We start from the raw sequence: 22,018 nt of genomic DNA, 5'->3' as shown, positions 1-22,018 counted from the left end.
TTGCATGAAGTTGTAAGAATTATACATATTTATAGAGTACTGTATGGCATTTCAATATGTGTGTACTAATGATCAAATAAGGAAAATTAGCATTTTCATCTTTATTATTCTCTATTCTTGGAGCTTTTGTCCTCATTATTTCTAGTTATTCACAAAACATGTAAGGTTTTTTTTTTTTGAAAACTTTTGTTGTCCCACTATGCTGCAGTATTCCCAAACTTATTCCAACCAACTGTCTAACAATGTGGTGCTGCGAATTATGAAGCTTCCCTCTATCTCTCATTGTCTTCTTTCTAGCCTATGGTAGTTACTGTTCAACTCTTTCTAGATTGTTTTAGCTCTCACACATGAGAGAGAACCTGCAGTATTTATGTGGCCTATTTCACTTCACATAGTATCTTTCTGTTTTGTCCATTTTGGCAAAGATGACCATATTTCATTCATTTTCAAAATGACATTACTGCATCCTGCTACTCAGGAGGCTGAATTCTGAGGATCAGGGTTCACAGCCACCAGAGGCAGCAAAGTCCATGTGACTCTTATTTCCAAATAATCAACAAAAAGGTAGAAGTGGAATTTGTGGTCCAAGTGGTAGAGCACTAGTCTTAAAAACAACAACAACAACAAAAACTAAGAAGCTTACAAACAGTGTCAAAGCCCTGAGTTCAAATCCCAGGAATGGTGTGTGCATGTATGTGTGTGTGTGTGTGTGTGTGTGTGTGTGTGTGTGTGTGTGTGTGCACGCATGCATGCACACATACAACTTGAATCCATTGTGCAAACAATGTTACACAATTTCTTTGTTCACTTCCTTTATCAATCCATCTATTTTTAGACAGACAATCTAGGTTATCTCATATCTTGTCTATCTCGTGGATAATGTTCCATCCACATGAAAGGATAGGTTAAAATCTAGATACTGTATGGTGAGTTCATTTCCTTTGGCTATTTCCTTTGGGTATCCTAACAGTGGAATGGCTGGGTCATATGAAAATTCTAATTTTTAAGGAAACTCCACACATTTTCCTATCAATTGTGTTAATCCACATTCCCAGAAATTGTGTGTCAAAAGTTCCTCTTTCCCCATATCCTTACCAGCACTTGTTAAAGTGGACTTTTAAACCTTCATATGGCAGAACCAAATCCTGCCTGTATCTGAAAAAGCTAATAAATCACCACCACCCATTGTGAGAGAGTTCTTGACCTTGCTCATCTAGACTGCATGCTTTTACCCTTTGCCTACTGGGTCCCCAGAGTACTAAAGCCCAGTTGGCACCCTGTAACCTTTTTCTTGCATTACCCCCAAACACACTCCTCTTCTCCCCCAGATAGTTTTACTCACTTTCTGAATTTTCCTAATCTGGTCAGAGAGTGTGTCTAACAGGCGAGTTTTCAGGAAGTCCATCACCTTGACCACCCGGCCATCAATGTAGCAACTGGAATAAAAATAAAATAAGAAATCAGACACAGTCTTCAGCGGGGAACTCAAAGTACACTTGTCTGGCCAGAGATATCTCTCTGTTGCCTGTGTAAACAGCCTAGGATTGTGCCTTGGTTTTCACACCCAGAGCAAGCAAATGATTACTCTTCTATCTTCCCCAGTTCCATCCCACGGTGGGCTAATACTATGGAGGTCTTTGGGGGTATGTTTGTTTGTTGTCAACCCTTCTCATGTGAAAAACCATAGCTTGCTGTAGGGAAACTGATGGGAAAACAAAACACAAACTGAGTAATGGAGAAAAGTATATTTTTATTCTTTTGGACAAGCAACTTAGACTTCATCTCATACCTATTGCTATTGCTATTTAAAGTAGTAAAAGTATGTAAGAGTTTCAACAGAATACTCAAACATTTCTTTAGATTTCTCCATCTTCAAATAAGGAAATAAACATCAAGGCAACAATACAATGTAATGTAATGAGCAGGTCTCCAACTCACTTTATCTGGCAAAATTTCTTATGATGTACTTTCATCAATTATGAATAAATGTGTGAACAAATAATCCAACAAAGAAATAAACAAATGGTTCAACCCAAAGCCCAAGAGTCTGCTCTTGAAATAGTAAAGAGTTGGTGTTCACTGGTTTCTGCTCTGGGTCTGGTTTTCATTAGTAGCTTAAGTGAAACATCAAGTTGTGTTGACATTATGTTGGGAACATTTGGCTAGAACAGGCCCATCCAGCTTTATGGGGCTCTCCTTCGTGAGGTCTCTTATTCTGAAGACTAAGCTGAGACTGGCAGGAGTCAGGTGACCTTCATTAACCTAAATCTCTCCTTACCTATTCTGAATAGAATCCGTTTTTAAATGTTTATGCTTCATAGGCTATTCTAGCCTACTTATATATCATTGGCTGATGGCTAATAACAGACATTCTCATTCTTAATACAAATATCTACCCAACAGTACATACTATAGAGCTATGTGAAAATGCCACTTACAGTTAAATTCCCCTATCAACATGTGATGTATTGGAATGGTTCAAACTTTTTACTACATAGAGGTATTCTCCTTGAAGCGAGAGGACAAGGTAAATACTACTAACTCGCATTGGCCTATTCTGAAACCACCTCAAGACATTTTCCCCCGGAAGCCAATGTTTACATCACTGGCTTATGAGAAAGAGTATGGTTCTGAAGCCAGGCATATCTGAGGTCAAATTTCGTGACATTGCACAGCTACTAGACCTCCGGATTGATTATCAGCTAAGGGAATATTAAGCCCGAAGTGCTTGGAACACAGTAGCCAGCCTACAACTTGTAATTCTTTCCTAAGTTGCTCATTTTCAGATCACAAATTAAGGAACAGGTGACCAATTTGGGGAAATTACTTATTAATACAGAACCCTAAAGAAATGGAACTGTTGTCACAGGGTCACATAGTTTTTAAATTATTCAATGATGATTGATACCTGGGATTAAAACAATAATGACATTTCACCTCATTCCTGGTTCATTTCCTTGAGCATTTACTATGTGCAACACACACTGTGTCAAGCATGCTTACTGCATTAGAACTCCAACAACCTCTTCTGGTAGTTCTTCCTTATTTAGCATCTTGGCTCCTTTATGCTAAGCTAGAGGGTACATTGTACGAAAGTTAGATGTACTGGGATAGAGTAGTTAAAATGGGAAGGCATTTGTGCACTGTTAATCTCACACATAACTGAAAACAAGAAGACTTGCTATGTGTTATGTGATCTAGGCATATGATAATGTCCTATACTCTTTTCTCATTTAATAAAATCTATTGTCGTTTCCTCTGTCCTCTTTGTTAGTTTTCCCAGTGACTATACTAAAGGTCAGTGTTTATAATATTGGTTTTGTAACACAGATAGCTTAATATTTTCTGAGATAAAGATGGCAGATGCGCTTTTTTGTCTTTGACCATTCCAACTAGTCCACCCAACACTTCCCCTCCTCTTGCACCATTTCTTAAATTACTAGAATATGGAGTTAAAACAAAACAAAAAAGAGACAAAAAAAATCTTGGTTTAATCTGTATTCCTACTTAATGCCTACTATTGGATTCCTTTTTCTTTTCTTTCTTTTTCTTTTTTTTTTTTTTCTTGTGGGTTAAGGGGCACTGTCCCTGAGCTCTTCACTCAAGGCTACTGCCCTACTCCTGGGACTGGGCATTGTCCCTGAGCTCTTCGGCTCAAGCCCCACTTCCCATTTTCTAGAGGTTAATTGGAGATAAGAGTCTCAAGTCCTTTTGTGCTCCAGCTGGCTTTGAACCTTGATCCTCAGATCTCAGCCTCCTGAGTAGCTAGGATTACAGGCGTGAGCCACTGCACCGAGCTCCTTTTTCTTCAAGACTGTTTTTTATACAAAATCCAAACTGAAATATTTTCCACTGATCAAATGAGGAAAAACAGTGACCACAGAACTTAACACATTAAAGATGTTTAATAATTAACTTTCCTTTTTTCTTTCTTTTTCTCTGTCTCTATCTCTCTCCTTCTCTTTCTTCCTTTTCTTTTCTTTCTTGTTGGTCATAGGGCTTGTACTTGGGCCCTGGGCACTGTCCCTGAGCTCTTTTGCTCAAGGCAAGTGCTCTATTACTTTAAGCCACAGCTCCAACTTCTGGTTTGATGGTGGTTAAGTGGAGATTAAGAGACTCACAGACTTTGATGCTCAGGCTGGCTTTGAATCTCAGTCGTCAACTCTATCCCCAGATTTCAGCCTTCTGAGTAACTAGGATTACAGTCATGAGACACCAGTACCTGGCATCTGGCAGGTTTATCAAAGGCCTGAAGTTGTAGAAACTTAAGGCTGAAAGGCAAAAGGGTGGGTGGGCAGGAGAGACCTCAGTGTAGAGACAGAACACTATACACTGTAGGCTTTGTGGGAGGGAAATACAGGGCAACAAGAACAGATTCTGGATTCCCAGCAGGTGGAAACAGAGGGAAATCTATTTGCTGTTACTGAGCCTCAATGGCTAATGTTCTACTTTTCTGCCCCCAGGGACAGTCCAGTTTCTTCTTCCTGTAACTCTGGTTTCTGCCTTTTTTTTTTTTCCCAGTCCTTGTACTTTCTCAAGGCTAGAGTTCTACCACTTGAGCCTCAGTACCACTTTCGGGTTTTTTCTATGTATGTGGTACTGAGAAATCGAACTCCAGTCTTTGTACATGCTAGGCAAGCACTCTACCACTAGACAAAATTGCCTTTTAGAGCATATTTTTGTCCCTATTTAAAACTCAATAGGCCAGATTCCATTATTATTAGTTGTTCTTCATTGTTCTTGGGCTGTTCCTGAGGTCTGTGAATTGTATTGGTGCAGGAGGAGCTCCAAGTGGAAAAACAAGTATACAAGACTTCCTTATGAGTGCAGAGGATAATGATCTGGGACTAAAGAAGGGAGGGTACTTTTAACGGTAGAAGTGGCAGGCTGTGAAGGAATGTTTCAATAAAGCTTCTTTCCTTCCTTCCTTCCTTCCTTCCTTCCTTCCTTCCTTCCTTCCTTCCTTCCTTCCTCCCTCCCTCCCTCCCTCCCTCCCTCCCTCCCTGCCTCTTCTTTCTTTCTTTCTTTCTTTCTTTCTTTCTTTCTTTCTTTCTTTCTTTCTTTCTTTCTTTCTTTCTTTCTTTCTTTTTTGTTGGTTGTGAGGCTTGAACTCTGGGCCTGGGCACTGCCCCTGAACTCTGTCAAGGCTACTGCCCTACCCCTTGAGCCACAGTGCCACTTCCGATTTTCTGGTGGCTAATTAGAGATAAGACTCTCAGGGACTTCAGTACCCAGCCTGGCTTTGAACTGTTATCCTCAGATCTCAGCCTCCTGAGCAGCTAGGATTACAGGCATGAGCCACCATGCCCAGCTAAAGCTTCTTTCTATAGAGTATGAGAGTGAGGAAGAGAGTGAATGGTTACCAGGAGCTTAAGAGAGAAAAAGTTCTGGAGACTAGACCCCTGGATTCAGTCTTGAGGGTTGTGCTACAATTAGCCACTTATGCCCATTTAATGAGGAGGGTTTCTTGGCTCCAGGGGCAGCTGGTTTTGTTTACCTAGCCTTTTACTTTAAGAGGAAAAACCTTTGCCCCTTATTATCTGACCCCTTCTTTTATTTCAGGTAATTGCATTAGCGCTGGCTTCCCTATGCTCAGGAATTTCCGGACCTATTTTGCTGCCCTACTGCTCTCCTAAGGGGTGGGGGAAAGTCGGTCTGCTTAGAATTCTAACACCCAGTCAGGTAATTCCATAAACCAAGCCATCGCCCTGAAATGGGAGAAACTTGGATAATCATTAGAGCAACCCTGTTGACCTATAAAACTTAAGCTGACACCTTGAAGCCAAACGCTGGAGAAGGCTGACCTGAGTCTCCATAAAGCTGTAGAAATTGAACCTGCCCCTCCTCCACAGCCCCTTCCACTGGCCCCTGCGGGGACCTCATTTCTCAACACCCTTGTCATTGGAACATTTCTTCCCAGGCTGCATTGTTCTTCACCTTGTTTCCAATAAGTCCACCCCGGTTGTGGTCGTTATGTTCAGAACTACTCTGGGCTGGAAAGCTTCAAGGTGAGCAAGAAAGATCCTAGCCCATGTAAATGCTCCTTTGTTTTTTTTCAACTGCAGGACTAAATCCATGCAGGAGTCACCATACAAATTGAAATGTTGGACAGCTCAGGAACTTAACAGACCTTATAATGTGGAAAAACGTAATAGAAGAGTGGATGGGCATCCCACAGACAAATGATGTAAATATTTCCACAATGGGTCTATTTCCTGAAAGAACAAATGTTTGTCTCATCTAACCCACAGTGAAGGAGAGGATGGTGCTGAGGTTCCAATGCCTGACTGTACAAAGGCCCAATCCTCATCTCATGCTCCTAAAGCTTTCTACATGTTGGGAACTAAGCTTCATGCTCAGATCTTTTCCCCATGTATGGAGAGCTGTGTGCGTAGGGATAGGGAGCAACTATCTTGGCAGAAGCTCAGACAGCTGGACCTTGGTGCCAGCGGTACTGTGGGAAACTGTAGGATGCGGGGGAGCTTGTATGCCCTCTAGCCATGGGACTGGGCTCTGAAGATGGCATTCTGAGAATTTTCAGCGTAGGGATGACAGCAAAAACTCAAGCGGAAGTGATTCCACGGGATTTGGACCTGGAACTCGACTAGTCTGAGGAATCCTCTTTAAGAACAGATCCAATGTACAAAATATAAAATTTGACTCGAAAGTAAATATTGAGAGCTGGGAGTTTGGCCTAGTGGTAAGAGTGCTTACCTAGCATGCACAAAAACCCAGGTTTGATTCCTTGGTACCACATACACAGAAAAACCCAGAATTGGTGCTGTGGCTCAAGTGGTAGAGCTCTAGCCTTGAGAAAACCCAAGCTCAGGCCCTGAGTTCAAGACCCAGGACTGGCGAAAAAAAAAAAAAGAAAGAAAGAAAGTAAATATTGATGTAGAATGACAAAATAAATCACACCAAACTCCCAGAAACTTAGAAAATCAAGTCTCTTCTTTTCCAAGAACTCTTCAAGCAATTTCCTAGCAAGGAATACATGGAAACGCTCTCTGATAGCAACTTGCCTGTAGCCACTTATGTCCTAAAATGTTTAGCATACTCCAGTGCTTAGAAAATCTATACAAGAGGGCCTAACTGGGTGTTGGTGGTCCACTCCTGTAATCCTAGAGATTAAAGAGGCTGAGACCTGAGAATGGTGGTTCAAAGCCAGCCAGGGCAGGAGAGTTCGTGAGACTTATCTCCAATTAACCATCAGAAAACTGGAAGTGGCTCAAAGTGATAGAGTCCTATTCTTGAACACAAAAAGCTTAAGGACAGTCATTAGGCCCTGAATTCAAGCTCTACCATCAAGAGGGGTGTGTGAGTCTAAAACAGCTCATGGTAAGCCTATGGGGGGTGGTGTCAGTAACAGGAATGGTAAACTCCAAGTTGCCAGTATCCAACATTTATCTTTATAATACAAAACAAAACAGACACCTATGGCACATAGAGTTAGTAAGTAGGGAACCAGAGATTCCATAGGTACTAAGTCACATAAACCCAAACTCCTCTTCCCTCTCTACTCTGATCTTCCAAGTATTTGAGCTACAGAGCATTGTCGGTACTCGATCCTGTAATCAAGTGTAATTGCTTTTCAGCCCTATGTATTCTTGCCTATTTCAGCTATCTTGACTCCTCCCCAATAACAAACTAAACTCAGATTTCTCAAGACAGGAAAAGCAGTGACAATAAAACAAAAGCAAAACTCAATGAGCAAAAACCATGAGGGGTTGAGTAAAGGAATAGAGGCCTTTTCTCTGCAAGCCATGTTTTCCTATGTACTTTAGTGACTGTTAAGATCAAGAAAGAGATCTCTGTGGTCAAGTATGCTTAGGAACTGCTGGATTAAACCCAGTGAAGTAGGGCTTTCTGTTCCAGCCACAATAGAAGGGATAATATCAGAATCACCCTGGTGTTACAGCAACTAGAAATCCAAGACAAAGTACACAAAATCACTCTTTACAGAATTATACAGCAAGCACCTAAGGCTGTGGTTGCTGAAAGAGGGGAGATACATGTGGTGAACATTGCATTCACCACCACCACCACCCCCGTTCCCTCCCACCCCACGCCGCACTAAGCTCCCTGGTTTAGGGGAGAGACAGTTTACTGACTCGCAAAATGGGTTTTGTTTCTTTAGTGCAGAGCCATAGCCAAGAAACAGCTACTCAGGCAGAACTTCAATTTCTCTGCCTGTCTCACATGATGGACCCCAGACCAAAGCAATGTGAGAAGTCACGTGGCATCCTATGGCTGAGGTGGCTATAAATGCCTTTCACTTTGGAGAAGAAATTAAGAAGCTTAAGTCTTCCTTCCAGTGAGTTTCCCTAAATTCCAAATGAGTGGAAAAGCCGGAAAAGCCACAAAGGCCACATACAAGGTCCTCTCCAGGCACTTAGCAGTTAACTGGCACTACCACTAAGAAACAAACTTCTTCTACTGGATTACTGAGACTTGGGGATTTATTTCTTAAATCAATCATTGTTATATTCAGGTGTGGGCACTTATGGCACAATTCTAAAAACAGGTCTAGCTGGCCAAAAGTTTGTCATAAAGAGGTTTTCCTTTAAGATAACATGGTGTGGGCCTGGAGTTTGGCCTAGTGGTAGAGTGCCTGCCTAGCATGCACGAGGACCCAGGTTTGATTCCTCGGTACCACATACATAGAAAAAGCTGGAAGTGGTGCTGTGGCTCAAGTGGCAGAGTGCTAGCCTTGAGAAAAGCCCAAGAACAATGCTCAGGCCCTGAGCTCAAGCCCAGGACTGGCAAAAAAAAAAAAAAAGATAACATGGTGTTTGGTATAAAAATTAGAACATTACCTGGAGAATTTATTGATAGGTCTAGGAAATCATTTTTGATAGGATATTTTCAATTTCAGAATATGTCTCTTTTATGCAATTCAACTGGAGAATCAGGAATATTCAAAAAATAAAATGTCCTTTAATTATTATCCCTTTAAGATTCATTATTAGGGCCAGGAGTTTGGCCTAGTGGTAGAGTGCATATCAAGACTGGACTTGAACATATACATATATTTTATAATATATGCCTACATGCATACATATATGCATAATAAAAACAGATATCAATAATCTTAGAATAATGTCATCTTTCAACAAATGCTACTTTCATTCAAACAGTATTTGAAGGTAATAGGAAAAAGAAATTAAACAAGTAATAGATAATGTATCAAATATTAGTTCCTGAATTTTTTTTTGCCAGTCCTGGGGCTTGAACTCAGTGCCTGGGCAATATCTGAGCTTTCTCAAGGTTAGCACTCTACCACTTGAACCACAGCACACTTCCAGCTTTTTCTGTGTATGTGGTATCAAGGAATCCAACCCAAGGCTTCCTGCATGCTAGGCAAGCACTCTACCACTAAGCCATGCTCCCAGCCTTCCTGAAACGTTGTTTAGCTTCAGTCTTGATTCTTTCCAACTTTAGACCATACATATCAGCAGCTTGTGGTGAACAATGACGATCTTACTACTATTCTTCATGACAAGCCATGCCAGCTTGTGTCAGAATTTTTCCTATAGCCATAAAAAACAATTTAGAAAAACTCAAAAGGACAACTGGGTCATTTTATTTATTTTATTTTTACCTTTCTGGTTTTTTTTTCTTTCTTTCATTCCACCTGATGTTCCAAGTTTCCTTCTTTTATCATTTCCTTTCTTTTAAGAAAGGAAATTTATTATGTAGGATTTCTGTTGACAAATTCCCATAGGTTTCCATCATCTGAAATGGCTTAACCTTCTTTCCGTTGGAGAAGGATATTTTCACTGGGATACACTCTGGTTGGACAACTCTTTCTTTTCAGCACTTGAAAACTGTTGTGTTACTTCCTTTACAGTTGCCATGGTTTCTGATGGATAAAAAATGTGCCTGTATTTAAATCATTGCTACCTACAAACAGGTACCTCTATGTGTTTGCATGTGCATGTGCACAGTATGTAAATGTGTGTGTTTATTTGTATGTATCTATGTATCTGTGCATACACACGTGTACACTTGTAATAGGGCTTGAAATTAGGGCCTGGAATTCAGGGCCTTGTACTCTTACCTGTCTATTTCTGCTCAGGGCTAATATTTTATTTGTTACTGATTAACAGAGATAAGAGCTTCAGTCTTTCTGTTTGGAGCAGTCTTGAACTGCAATTCTCAGATCTCAACCCCCCTGAGTATCTAGGAAGGCATATTTTTCTCCCACAGGTTTGAAGATTTTCCTTTATCTCTTTGTAGGTTTCACAGTTGGACATGAGTGTTGTATCTTGCTATACATTTGTATTTTTTTCTGAGACTTGCTTCTTCAACTTGTAAATTTCTATTACTTGACAAATATGAAAGACTTTATCCATTATTTTCCTCCTTCCTTCCTTGTTTCCCTCCCTCCCTTCTTCTCTCTTTCCCTCTATTGCTCCCTCCCCCTCCCTCCTTTTTTTCACTCTTTCCTTCTTTCCCTCTTTCCCCTCCTCCCCCTCCCTCTTTTCTTCCCTCCTTTTCATCCCACCCTCTCTAATGAATTGGAGTGTTGAGCCCAGGCCCCATCCCTTTTGCTTCAGTTTTGCTTTTAGGTAGCACCTCTTACTTTTTTACTTTATTGGTTTGAAAAGTCTAGCCATTATTTCTTAGAGTACTCTTTCCAGTTTTGCACTCTGGGTTGGTTCAGTTTTTGTATGTATTCTGACAATCTCTCTTTTATGTGGTATTTTTAGGCCATTTACACCGAATGATGCTGATGTAATTGGGATCAATACCATTTTGGGTCTTCTGTTTCTTGAATTTATTTCTTGTATTCTTTATTTCCTCATATTCTCTTATATCATTTTAACTTAGTATTTTATATGATTGCATTTTAACTTCTGTCAACATGTGATTTTGTTTCTTTGTAAACAATTTAAGTGGCTGCCGTATAGTTTCTAATACACATTTGGATTTATGTAACTGTGCATTCAAATAACATTCTCCTGTATTAAGAGAGATATAAGGTATTCCCTCTTTACAAACTTAGTGCTAATGATTAGTTGGTGCTAATGACCTCTTCAGTTTGTAATGACACAGTGCTGCACAGTGCAATAAATTCAAGTACAATGGGTGTGTGTATTTGCAAAGAATAGACAGAGATAAAACTATACAACTCATTTGTGGTGGTAGAATCCTAGTCTAAAAGCCATAATACTTTATAAAAATCAAAGGCAAAATTGAAAAAAGCATCCCAAATATGAACACAGAAGCAAAAATCTTAACATTTTAGCACACAAAATCTAACAACATATCCAGTAATGCTATAGTCTAAGCTAGGCATCAGTAGCTCACACTTGTAATCCTAACTATTCAGGAGGCTGAGATCTAAGGATAGCAATTTGAAGCCAGCCTCGGCAGAAAACTTCATTATCTCCAATTAATCCCCCAAAAGCTGGAAGTTGAACTGCAGCTCAATGGTAGAGCACTAGCCTTGAATAAAACCAGTTCAAGAATAGTGCATAGACCCTGATGTCAAGCTCCAGGACTGGCACCAAATCTAATATATATATATTCTAGATAGTTTATCCCATAAACAGAAAAACAGCTCAATCTCAGAAACTCTTATTATGTAACCCACTATTTTAATATACTAAAGAAGAAAAACTACATGTTTCTTTCAGCAGACATAGAAAGAAAAGAAACTAAATATGATTTAATACTTTCTTCACTGAAAAATTAACAAAACAGGTCAATAAGGAGAGCTCTCCCCCAGAATGATTAAAGCTATCTACCAAAAACCCAGAACAAATAATATGATGAAATGAAATCACTCATATTTTAAATCAAATAGAGCCTTTCATGGCCATGTCAACCTTGCTACCAAGCATTATACTTAAGGTCTTAACTGGCTGAAAAATACATTTTTTCCCTAAAGAGACAAAACTATTTAATGTAAAGAAATAAGCATCATGGTAGTTACATAATAAATAAACATATAACATCGATGGTGGTCTTAAATACTAAAAATAACTAAGTAGAAAATGTACTTAAAAGATGATATTCATGATGCTAACAAAATTAAAATCCATAGAAATAAATCCAAATGTGCAAGAACAATATGAAGAAAATTACTAAACCAGATTCCTAATTCATGTCTCTATGCATCTATATTCCAGATGGAATTACACCCAAGCAAACAAAAATCCCAACTTTAAAGCTCTAAGAAAAACAAATGGAGAATAGCTTTATGATTTTGCAATAGAAGAAATTATTTTAAGTATATTATATAACAGAGAAACATGAGTAAAAACATGAATTAAAAAGCTATATGCCAAATATGTGGATCACTATTCTTTATATTGCTTTATATAATTTGTAACAATGTAATTTTTCAAGCATTCAACAATACACTACTTGGTTTATGGATTCTCATATATGTAGTAAAGATATTAAAATATGATCCAGAAGATACCATCTAAAGTTTTATAAATAGTTCTGGGAAAGTAGTAAGATTAGGCATGGAAATAAGTATGCTTCAATTTTATATTTAAATGTTTTGTGTTACATAAAAATGTCATCAGAAAACTCTAAAACAACACATTAATACTTATAAATAATTTATGGTGGATACATGGATATTTTATATAATTCTTCTACATCTACTCCTATTATATCATTAAGACATTATTATGAGACATCCCATTGTAAGGCTTATTATACATAAGAATATTACATATGCATATATATACACCATTATTCATGTCAGGATAGGATAAATTGTCTTTTATTTTTAAGCAATTATCCACGCAAAACTTTACAAAGTTAAAGAAAACAAACAAAAGTCTGTCTTTTTTTTTTTTTTTTGTGGGTCCTGAGCTCTTCAGCTCAAGGCTACCGCCCTACCCCTGGGCCTGGACACTGTCCCCTTGAGCCAAGCCCCACTTCCCATTTTCTAGAGGTTAATTGGAGATAAGAGTCTCAGGTCCTTTTGTGCCTGGACTGGCTTTGAACCTTGATCCTCAAATCTCAGCCTCCTGAGTAGCTAGGATTATAGGCATGAGCCACTGAACAGCTAAAAGTCTGTCTTAATCAGATGAAATTATTCAAGGCAATAAGTCCATTTGTAGGAGTAAAAAAGAGCTGACAACACTGGCCAGAAATGTATTGTCCTACCTAGAAGAATAGATACAGACTAATTTTCCTTGATTGACTGTGAGGCATTAGTGGGATAAGAACAGGGGAAATAGTCTGTTCAGCTACTTGAGGTCCCAGAGATTGAAGAAAAGACTCCCTTTGCTACCTCTGTGATGACCAGAGACCCTACAACAAGTTTCACTGACCCTCAGAATCCCCCCTGAATCAGAATCTATTATCTACATTTTTCTGGAGAAAATAAAAGTGGAAGTAAAAGAAAGGGGTAAGCTGAGCTGGCACTAGGAACTAGGACTTCTCTTGAAACCCACGAGGATTCTGGGGCTGTTAGTCCTTTCCGAGATCATCCTTGCCCTGACACAGCTTCTTTGCAGCTGTATGCACCTGTCTAGTGTATATTACCCGGTATAAGTATAGGAATCACTAGCCTAAGCCTCACCAGCCTGCCTGCCTGCCTGCTGGGAAGCAGACAGGAAGTGGGAAATGGTCATTATCTTCAAGAGATACTAAAGGAAAGTGAATGGAGGCAGCAGGATAAAACTTGGACTAATGATGTCTCAAAGACACTCTGGCCTAGAAGAACAAAATATAACACAGTGGTTCCCAAATCTTTGTTATAACCTAATTGCCTAGGACTTCTTTTTATTTCCCTTTCCTTCTTGAAGAGCTGATTCACAGGCTCAGATATCAAAAGGAACAAAGGGCATACAATAAGAACTCTCCTTTCTACCTCTGTGTCTTGTCACCTCATTTCTCTCTGAAGACAACAAAAGTTAATATTTTTTTGGCATATCAGTGATTTTTAAGTCGAAGTAAGCAGTGCATATATTTATCTCTGCATATTTTTACACACAAAGCAGCAATCTATACCTATTGTTCCTTCTTCTCCTAAATGATGTATCTTGATATAAATGGATACAGATAGAGTTCCTTATCTTTTTCGTCTGCATTAGTATTCTAATGTATGCATACAGATGAGTTTTCTATATTTCCCTTTTACTAAGCCAGTAACTTATTTATAATTCCTTGCTATTTCTAACAAAGCTGAAATAAATAACCTGGGGAGTGGATGTCTAAGATGCAAGATGTAAGTGTAAGATGTTCACACTGCAAAGACTTATACCCTTGAGCAATCCAGTTAGTAGTGTGACCTCCTAGAAATGGGATTAAACCATTCTGTTTAGCACAGAACCCTCTTCCCAAAGGGTGCTCCCTGAAAATTAATAGCACATATTAGATTGAGAAGACCATAGAGAAGGAATGTGAATTAGTCCAGAGTTTCACAAAATTGTTTAGTAACAGCTCTTTTTTTATTCAGTCTCCAATTATTGAACATGCTGTGAAATTCAAGCTCTTTGAAAGGCACTCTGAGAAAAGAAAGTCTAGTCTAGTCTAATATCCTTTTATTTTATAGCCAAGAAGTCAGAAGTTTGGCATATGTATGTTTGGTGTCTAACACATGCTTGAACAATATAGCTCAACAGATACTATTTGACTCGCTTGCTTTTACCAGTGGGAGATCTGTCTAGGGAGAGGATAGAGATCTTAAAAATAAAATTGAGAAATATTTAAGGAACTATAAAGAAAATTTTTATGAGGCCGAGATAGGACCCTCTCATTTAGAGAGAGAGGGAGGTCCTTTAATATTTACAGCGGAGGTGAGAGCTAATGTCAGTTATAAGTGATATTGACTCAAGGGCAGAGGCATGAGAGCTATGACTCCAGGAAACTGGAAATGAGTTTGATTATGTCTGTAGTCTTTGTTCCCTCATTCAGCAGCCATTATGTAGTACCTGCCTCAAGTGAAGAAACACTGAGGGAATTTGCACAGGGGAGTGACAGGTGACATTGGCTATACGGGGAGTGACAGGTGACATTGGCTATACGGCGTCCTACCTAACTATGTAACTGGGACATTTTCTCACATGGAGTGAGGAAGCCAAGTCAAATGGTTGGTTGTCTTTCCTTTTTTTTTTCTTTTTGCCAGTCCTCAGGCTTGAACTCAGGACCTAGGCTCTGTCCCTGAACTTCTTTTGCTTAAGGCTAGCACTCTACCATTTAAGCCACAGCACCACTTCTGGCCTTTTCTGTGTATGTAGTACTGTGGAATCGAACCTAGAGCTTCTTGAATGCTAGGCAAGCATCTACCACTAGGCCATATTCCCAATCCCCAAATGATTTCTTTACATGCCTTCAGTTGTAAGATCTAGAAATTAAGTTTAGTCGGTGCCAAAAAAATAGCTGTTACTTAGTGATACATTTAATAATGCATTTTGCATTACTCATAGTTTCATGTTCAGAATTATTATCTTCTCAACTATCTTATAAGCCCCTTGGAATCTGGGATTTTGTCAAATACTCCTACATGTCACCCAGTGGTTATCAACTGATCAAGAATAGACAATCCTCACATAGTACTCTGAGTGAACTGAAGTGCTATGTTCCATGTGATAATGGATCTAGCAATTCTTCATTCTTCCTCCTACTTCTTTTGCTTTTCTTGTGTATATTTAAATTTATTGCTTAATCATAAGCCCCCATTTTTAAAAGAGCAAAGGGAAAAGTGAAAGTGCAAGGACACTGCAGTTCAATAGTTGCTGAGTTGAGAAGTATGCATATAAAAATTAAGACAGGCTCTGTGGAGAAGTTTGGCACTGGTTTAACTTTAAAAGGAAGGAAAGGTTTTGTAGGATAAAAAAAGAATGAAAGGCAATCTAGGGAAAAAGTAGTCTTAGCGTGGAAGTGTACATGTTGGAAAAACCATCCTTGCCTAAGAGAGTACCTCATGGCTCATGTCTATAATTATAGCTACCAAGGAAGCCGAGATCTGAAGATCACAGTTCATAATCAGCAAAAAGGTGGAAGCGGAGATGTAGCTTGGAATGGAGATATAGGCTCAATTGCAAGAATGCCAACTGAGTGAAAAATTTAAGTGAAAGTATGAGATCCCAAGTTAAACCGAATACTGGAACAAGCAAGCAGAATCATTGCCTAAATTGCTCTAGGCATAGCATGCATACAATAGGGGGATAAAAGAATGGAAGAGAAAAAGAAGCCTGAAAAGATAGGACATCAGATTATGACAGGACTGGTTCTAACAGCTGGTGCAACTGACAAAATGAAAACTTATCTCTAGGCTGTAATCTCTATGACATGGGACCTGATTCAGCCTTATTCTGTGGTGTAGTACACCACAGATGTTACATGCCAGGTACTTAGTGGTATTCAACAAATAGTTACTTAATGAACTGATTTTAGACAGAAGAATGAAATAATCAGATGTTTGTTTTTAGAAAAAAGGCTCAATGGTTTCCCTCATTTGTCATAATCAGTAGAAACCTTGGGCTCTCATAGCAGAGATTTGCAATAGAGCAAAACCTAGATACATAAGGCCATATAGTATGATGCTAAATGAAAGGACCTCTAGGATATAGAAACAAAAGCCATATAATGAGTGATTGTTGTCCTTAATGTACTATGTTATCTCTCATCTCTTTTGCTGTCCCTTGGTTATCTCATATTGTTACAGTATCTCACTTTGTTATCTGATATATTGGATATATTTGTATTTGGTTATTTGAAATTGGATAGGGAAAGGGGGAAAACAAGATGAGGGGTGGAGATGGGGGGAGGGAAATGGGGACCAAGACATGAGAAAGGGTATCAATGTATGTGAATTAATGCACCTTCCATCTGGCAAATATAATGTAACCCTTCTATTAATTACAATAAAAATATATGAAAAAAATAAAAAGATATGAAAGAAAAAAATAGCTCCTGGTGCTACTGAGAAGGTCGGAAAGTAAGGAAAACTAGGGGCAGGAAGAGAAGCTAGTTGACGGTGGAAGTCGAAGAGACTAAGCAACCCCAAAATAAATGATCTAAAGAAAACTGATCTTCAGGGAGTTAGAAATGTGTCTTCTGTGTTCCATCTTCAATACTTTCTACAGGAATTTTGAGCACCAAGTACACATAACATATAGACCAAAGCACTGAAGAAAGAAACTGAATGACACAGAACCTCTTTTGTGTCTCTCTTATTACACAGAACAAATTAGTTGATATTACTATTGCATCCCCTTTATGTGTTGTACATCAAAGATATGTTTTAAAGGAGCCTGGGTGCTGGGAGCTGAGTGCAGGGTCAGGCTGGCCCATGAATCTGCATCACTGAGTAGGATAACCACACAAGGAAAGAGCTGTCATGTATGAACACCATGGCTAACTTTGAGCCGTATTGTCGGTATTGTAAATCACTTTCTGCTGAGACTTGATTACCATTGGTTATGAATGTGTTATTGCTTTATCACTCTCTGCTGAGACCTATAATCAGAGTAAACACGCAGACCAGACCTCGCTGTCCTGCCCACCTTTGTGCTGATAGGCTCCAGCACCTGATATTAACTGGATATCAAGAGGAGGAGTTTCTGCCTTGACTGGTCTCTCTGACACATCTGGTTGTCCTCTGGGGAGGGAGGGCTGGGTGTAGGTGGTCAGTGGGCCCTCTCCTCTCGGCTGGTCCTGGTCGGGGCTGTTCTCCCTATCCCTCCTGCAGGTTGGGAGGGACCGAGGACTAAAAACCCTGACACTAGGGAGTTAGTCATTTGGATTGAGGGTATGAGAGCAGAAGGAAAGGAAGCTCAAGCCTAATTCCTAACATAGCCTTTGGATTCCTTTTTTAAGGCACTTCACGAATCTATAAAAGCCTTGTCGTGTATATGGAACTGTATGTGAATCTGTGTGTGGTTTCGGCACATACGTTGTTCTAAGAACACTAGTTTCCATCATAATTGTAAATGGATTGATGACTTGAAGTATTTTGAACTCAAAGACATAACACTAAAGTTTTGGCTCTGATGATAAAGAATCAAGTTCTGGGATCTGAAGGCTTTCCTGAACATTTTTGAGGGCCACTCGCCTGTACCCTGCCTATCCATTATGCTGAGCCAACTGGTTTCCTCAAGCATTGCCAAGTTTGCTGGTGGTGGTGATGCTCCTGGAACAGAGGCTTGGTGCCCTCAACATAACAAACCTCAGGTCTCTAGGAAACAAAGCATTCTACAGGAAAATTACTATCTCTTCACTCAAGCCAAATATCTAACAAAGGAGGGGCATTTTTCCAAAGGGGTTGGCCTCTCCTTGCCCTCTTCCAAGCCCATTAGGCTAACCCCAAATTTACAAAATTACCCACACACAATAGAAAATGCAAATGTTAAAGTGTTCATGTTTGGCCACATTTTTTTTCATATGATTCACATAAAAACATCTTATGTGAAAGTTAAACACACAGTGGAAAACTATAGCAGTTAACACACGATGTAAGTGGATTTCACAAAATTACAGAAACGTCAAATTCCATTATGCCTATAGAAAAGCATTTAAATGGAACAGAAATGTTTGTTGTAGGTTACATTCTGGTGTCATTCATTGTGGTTCCTTTTATTTATATGCAATGAAGTTGGGAGGAATTAAAAAAGACAGGAAACAGCCACGAACCAAAACAGCAGCAGGAAATCAAGCGTGCCATCTAACAGCAATATATTCTGTTTAGGGAACTGCCTGAGCCCAGACACAGTCCATGTAACTCTAGACGATAATGAAATTACATTTTGTACATGCTCAAAACATGCTTCATAGCTTCTAAAATGACATTGTTTTTTTCTGAACTCTCAGGAAATTTGGGTTCTTTAGAAAGAGCCACAGATTTCTGGGAAGATGGTGGTTGGTGATGATGGTAGAGACGTGGCAGTGCACAGTGATCAGGACCTGCCATAAACCTGTGGGCTAGAGTGAAGGTGCTTTGACCATTTCTCATCAAAGAGAGGAAAAAATACATACTTTTCAAAAGAGAACAAGCGTCTGTTGGAATTCCTGACCTACAGACTAACTTCAGCCCTTTCCCTAAGGACTTAGAGGCACTCCTGCTTCTCTCAATTTGGTACCAAGACATTGGTCATTTCCAATTTTCTTAAGAGGAAAAATTGAAGATGCTTTTGATATCACCTAATATATTCAGTTTTACCTTGCAAACCTTCAGATGATATCCCTGGCTGGTGTTTTTGGTTTTCCTAAGAAAAAGCTGGTTGTAACTGCTAATATTTAACTTATATGGTGAATTATTTTGAAAAGGGTTGCTAGCAAAGTATAACTGAGAAGAGGTGAAATCAATGATCACATTTGAAATTTTCTACTGCCTTTGAATATCTCCATGCTTCCCCCAGACCTGTAAGATAGTGGTTTCCCATTAGAATTATAGAGTGACAGTTCTAAACATAATGGTGATTCCATGAGATCCTGCACTCATCACTGTGAGGTTGCCACGTTCTGTAACCCTAGAATCTAAAGTTCTAAATGGATATCATGAACACTCCGTGTAACCTGAGTGATACAACCAGACATGCATACTGAACAGCCCAAGCTGAAAGTCAAACGTCCACACTGAGGTACAGTTGCTCCTAAAGGGATCAAATGGCACCAGAGACAAATGTATCAAGTTGTTGTGGCAACCGATTCAAAGGGTGCTCCAGCTGGTTCCAGTCTGCTTTCCTAACATCAGAGGCTAGTCAGGCGGGGCAAACCATAAAAATACCTCCTTGCTCATAAAAAACTAAAGAAGACATTCCTTGTCTTGTAGAACAGATTTCTCATCTCCTCGGGCCATGATCTACCTTTCCATCCGCTCATCTTCTGTTCATTGGAGAAGGATTATGGGAGAATCCTGCCAGCAATTATCCTTGGATTCCCTAGCTCAGCAGAAAGGAAGGTTTCCTCAGAAGAGCAAGGGAGAATGGGGCCCTGGCACACAGCTCTTCTCTTCCCAGGCTGCTGCTTTTTGGGCCAGGTGTTTATACTCAGCCTGTCTGGGCAGATGCCTTCAAAGTGCATTTTCAAGTAGAAGCTGAGCAATCTATTTTTTTTTCCTTCTATAAAACATTAGGATGTAGACATATTTAAGAAGACCTAGAGAGGAGAACTAGTGTAATGTTCTGTTCAGCTCTGTGAACAGACCTCAGTAAAATCCTGGCCCACTTCTGGTATCTGTGAATCCTTACACACATGTGTGCTCTCTCTGACATTTCACCTCACCAGAGGAAAACGATGTTACTGATTATTTGTCTCATTAAGGAAGCACTTTTTGTACTTCAAAATTCATATGAAACACTTGAGGACCATATTAAACTACTGATTCCAACTCAGAAGGTCGGGGTGGGGCCCAGGAGTCTCCTTCTCTAAAATTTCCCAGGTGAATTTTCCGTCCATTCCTCTCCTATCCCCTCAAGTCTTTCCCCCTCTCCTCTCATTTTCCCCCTCCCTCCCTCCCTTCCTTCCTTCCTTCTTTCCTTCCTTCCTTCCTTCCTTCCTTCCTTCCTTCCTTCCTTCCTTCCTTCCTTCCTTCCTTCCTTCTTCCCTCCCTCCCTCCCTCCCTCTTTCTTTCTTTCAGCAAAGTTCTCTATGTTTTTAATGGTTCCTTTCCCTCCCCTCTCTTTCCTTTCTAAATCTTCTGATGCAGATAGACATTTCTGCAGATGGTTTTTGTTGGGACCCAGATGAATTCTCTTTCTATTGTGGTCCTTATTTCTTCAAGCAATACAGCCTCTTACACTTACTTTCATAAGGTAGTAAATACATTCCTTGTCGAACATGGTTAGGCCCCTCCTTTGTTTTTTCTACCTTTTTCCCTGCCCCCAACCCACCCTCCCAAGTTGTAAAGTTCATTTCCAACATATTGTCTTGAGAATATCACTGTTGCTTTGGCTCACCCTTTGTCCTTTGTCTCTTCATTTTGTTCCTCTTCCCCTCTCTAATTCAGATAAAGGTATAAACAATACATAGGGTAGCAAAATCAAATACAGTGACAATGGGGGATAAACCATAGCCAAAAAAAGTGAAAGAAATAACTACCCACTGTACATTAAAACAACAACCACAAAGCAAAACCTCATTTTCATATCTTGGAGTTCATCTCACTTAGGATCATCTTATATGGTCATGTGTACATAGCTATTGAGCTGTTGTGGTTTTCTGCTAGGACTATCCTAGACATCTACCAATTATTACAAATGAGGGAAACCATCACAGCTCATATTCATTCCACCAGGCCCACAATATAAAACCCTGTAGGTTTTCTGCTTCCAAAGAGTATTTGAAATGTTTTAATACTTCTGTGAATCACTTACTTTTCAAATTAAATCTTTGAAATTTAGATTTTTTTGATCCAACATTTTCTTTAAATAAGGTCCACATTTTTTTTTTTTAGCAATTTTTGCTTTACATTTGGGCTGTGTGATGGATTTCTTCAGCTGCTCCTTTCCTGTATTAATCTTTGCTTAACAAGTACTTCCGCTGTGTCATTGCCTTGGAAATGTTCATGAATTTCCAATAGATGCTATTCTCAGAGTCATTTTGCCTGTGCTCACTTATATTGTGGGCAAATTCAAAATTGCTCTTGAAATGACTTTTAAAAAATGCTCATTTTTATGCTTTTCGGATATAGCTAAAAATCTAAATTATAAAATCGATCTCTTAAAATCGATCTCTTTAAGCTTCCAGCTGTCATGCACCCACCATATTTTGTATCTCTGCAAGAGCAGAAGTGAAGAATGGTGTAAATAAGTGCAGACTAAGACCAAAGAGGGAGAAGTGCTGACTTTCATCCGAGAATAAAACTTATTGAAAATTAAACGACTTGAAGCTATGATTTTGACAGGAGGCAGGAATTTCTGAAAGCCCAATTCCCAGGGAAATATTTCTTATATCTTTTCTCCCCTCCACATGTCAGAAAAGAAGCTACTGAAGAAAGTTTTATGCCAAAAAAATAAGGTGATGAATTCTTAGAAATAAGATCCAGGCAATCATCTCCTATGGCAGGGATTCTCAAGCTTTTAAGCACATCAGAATCACCTGG

At 39.4% G+C, this 22,018-nt stretch overlaps 1 protein-coding gene across 1 annotated transcript in view; it reads right to left on the bottom strand.

The window, feature by feature from the left end:
- The window catches only part of Hpse2 (heparanase 2 (inactive)), a 413,903-nt gene that overhangs the window by 117,118 nt on the left and 274,767 nt on the right, over positions 1-22,018 (bottom strand). Inside the window, exon 7 of the mRNA XM_090346101.1 lies at positions 1,343-1,436. Coding sequence (XP_090202227.1) covers positions 1,343-1,436 — 94 coding nt within the window. The remainder of the gene's footprint in view (positions 1-1,342; positions 1,437-22,018) is intronic.

This window comes from Megascapheus bottae, chromosome 15 (assembly GCF_031878675.1).
Source record: "Megascapheus bottae isolate mThoBot1 chromosome 15, mThoBot2.hap1, whole genome shotgun sequence".
Classification (NCBI taxonomy): Eukaryota; Metazoa; Chordata; class Mammalia; order Rodentia; family Geomyidae; genus Megascapheus; species Megascapheus bottae.
This window is presented reverse-complemented; position numbering and strand designations above follow the sequence as displayed.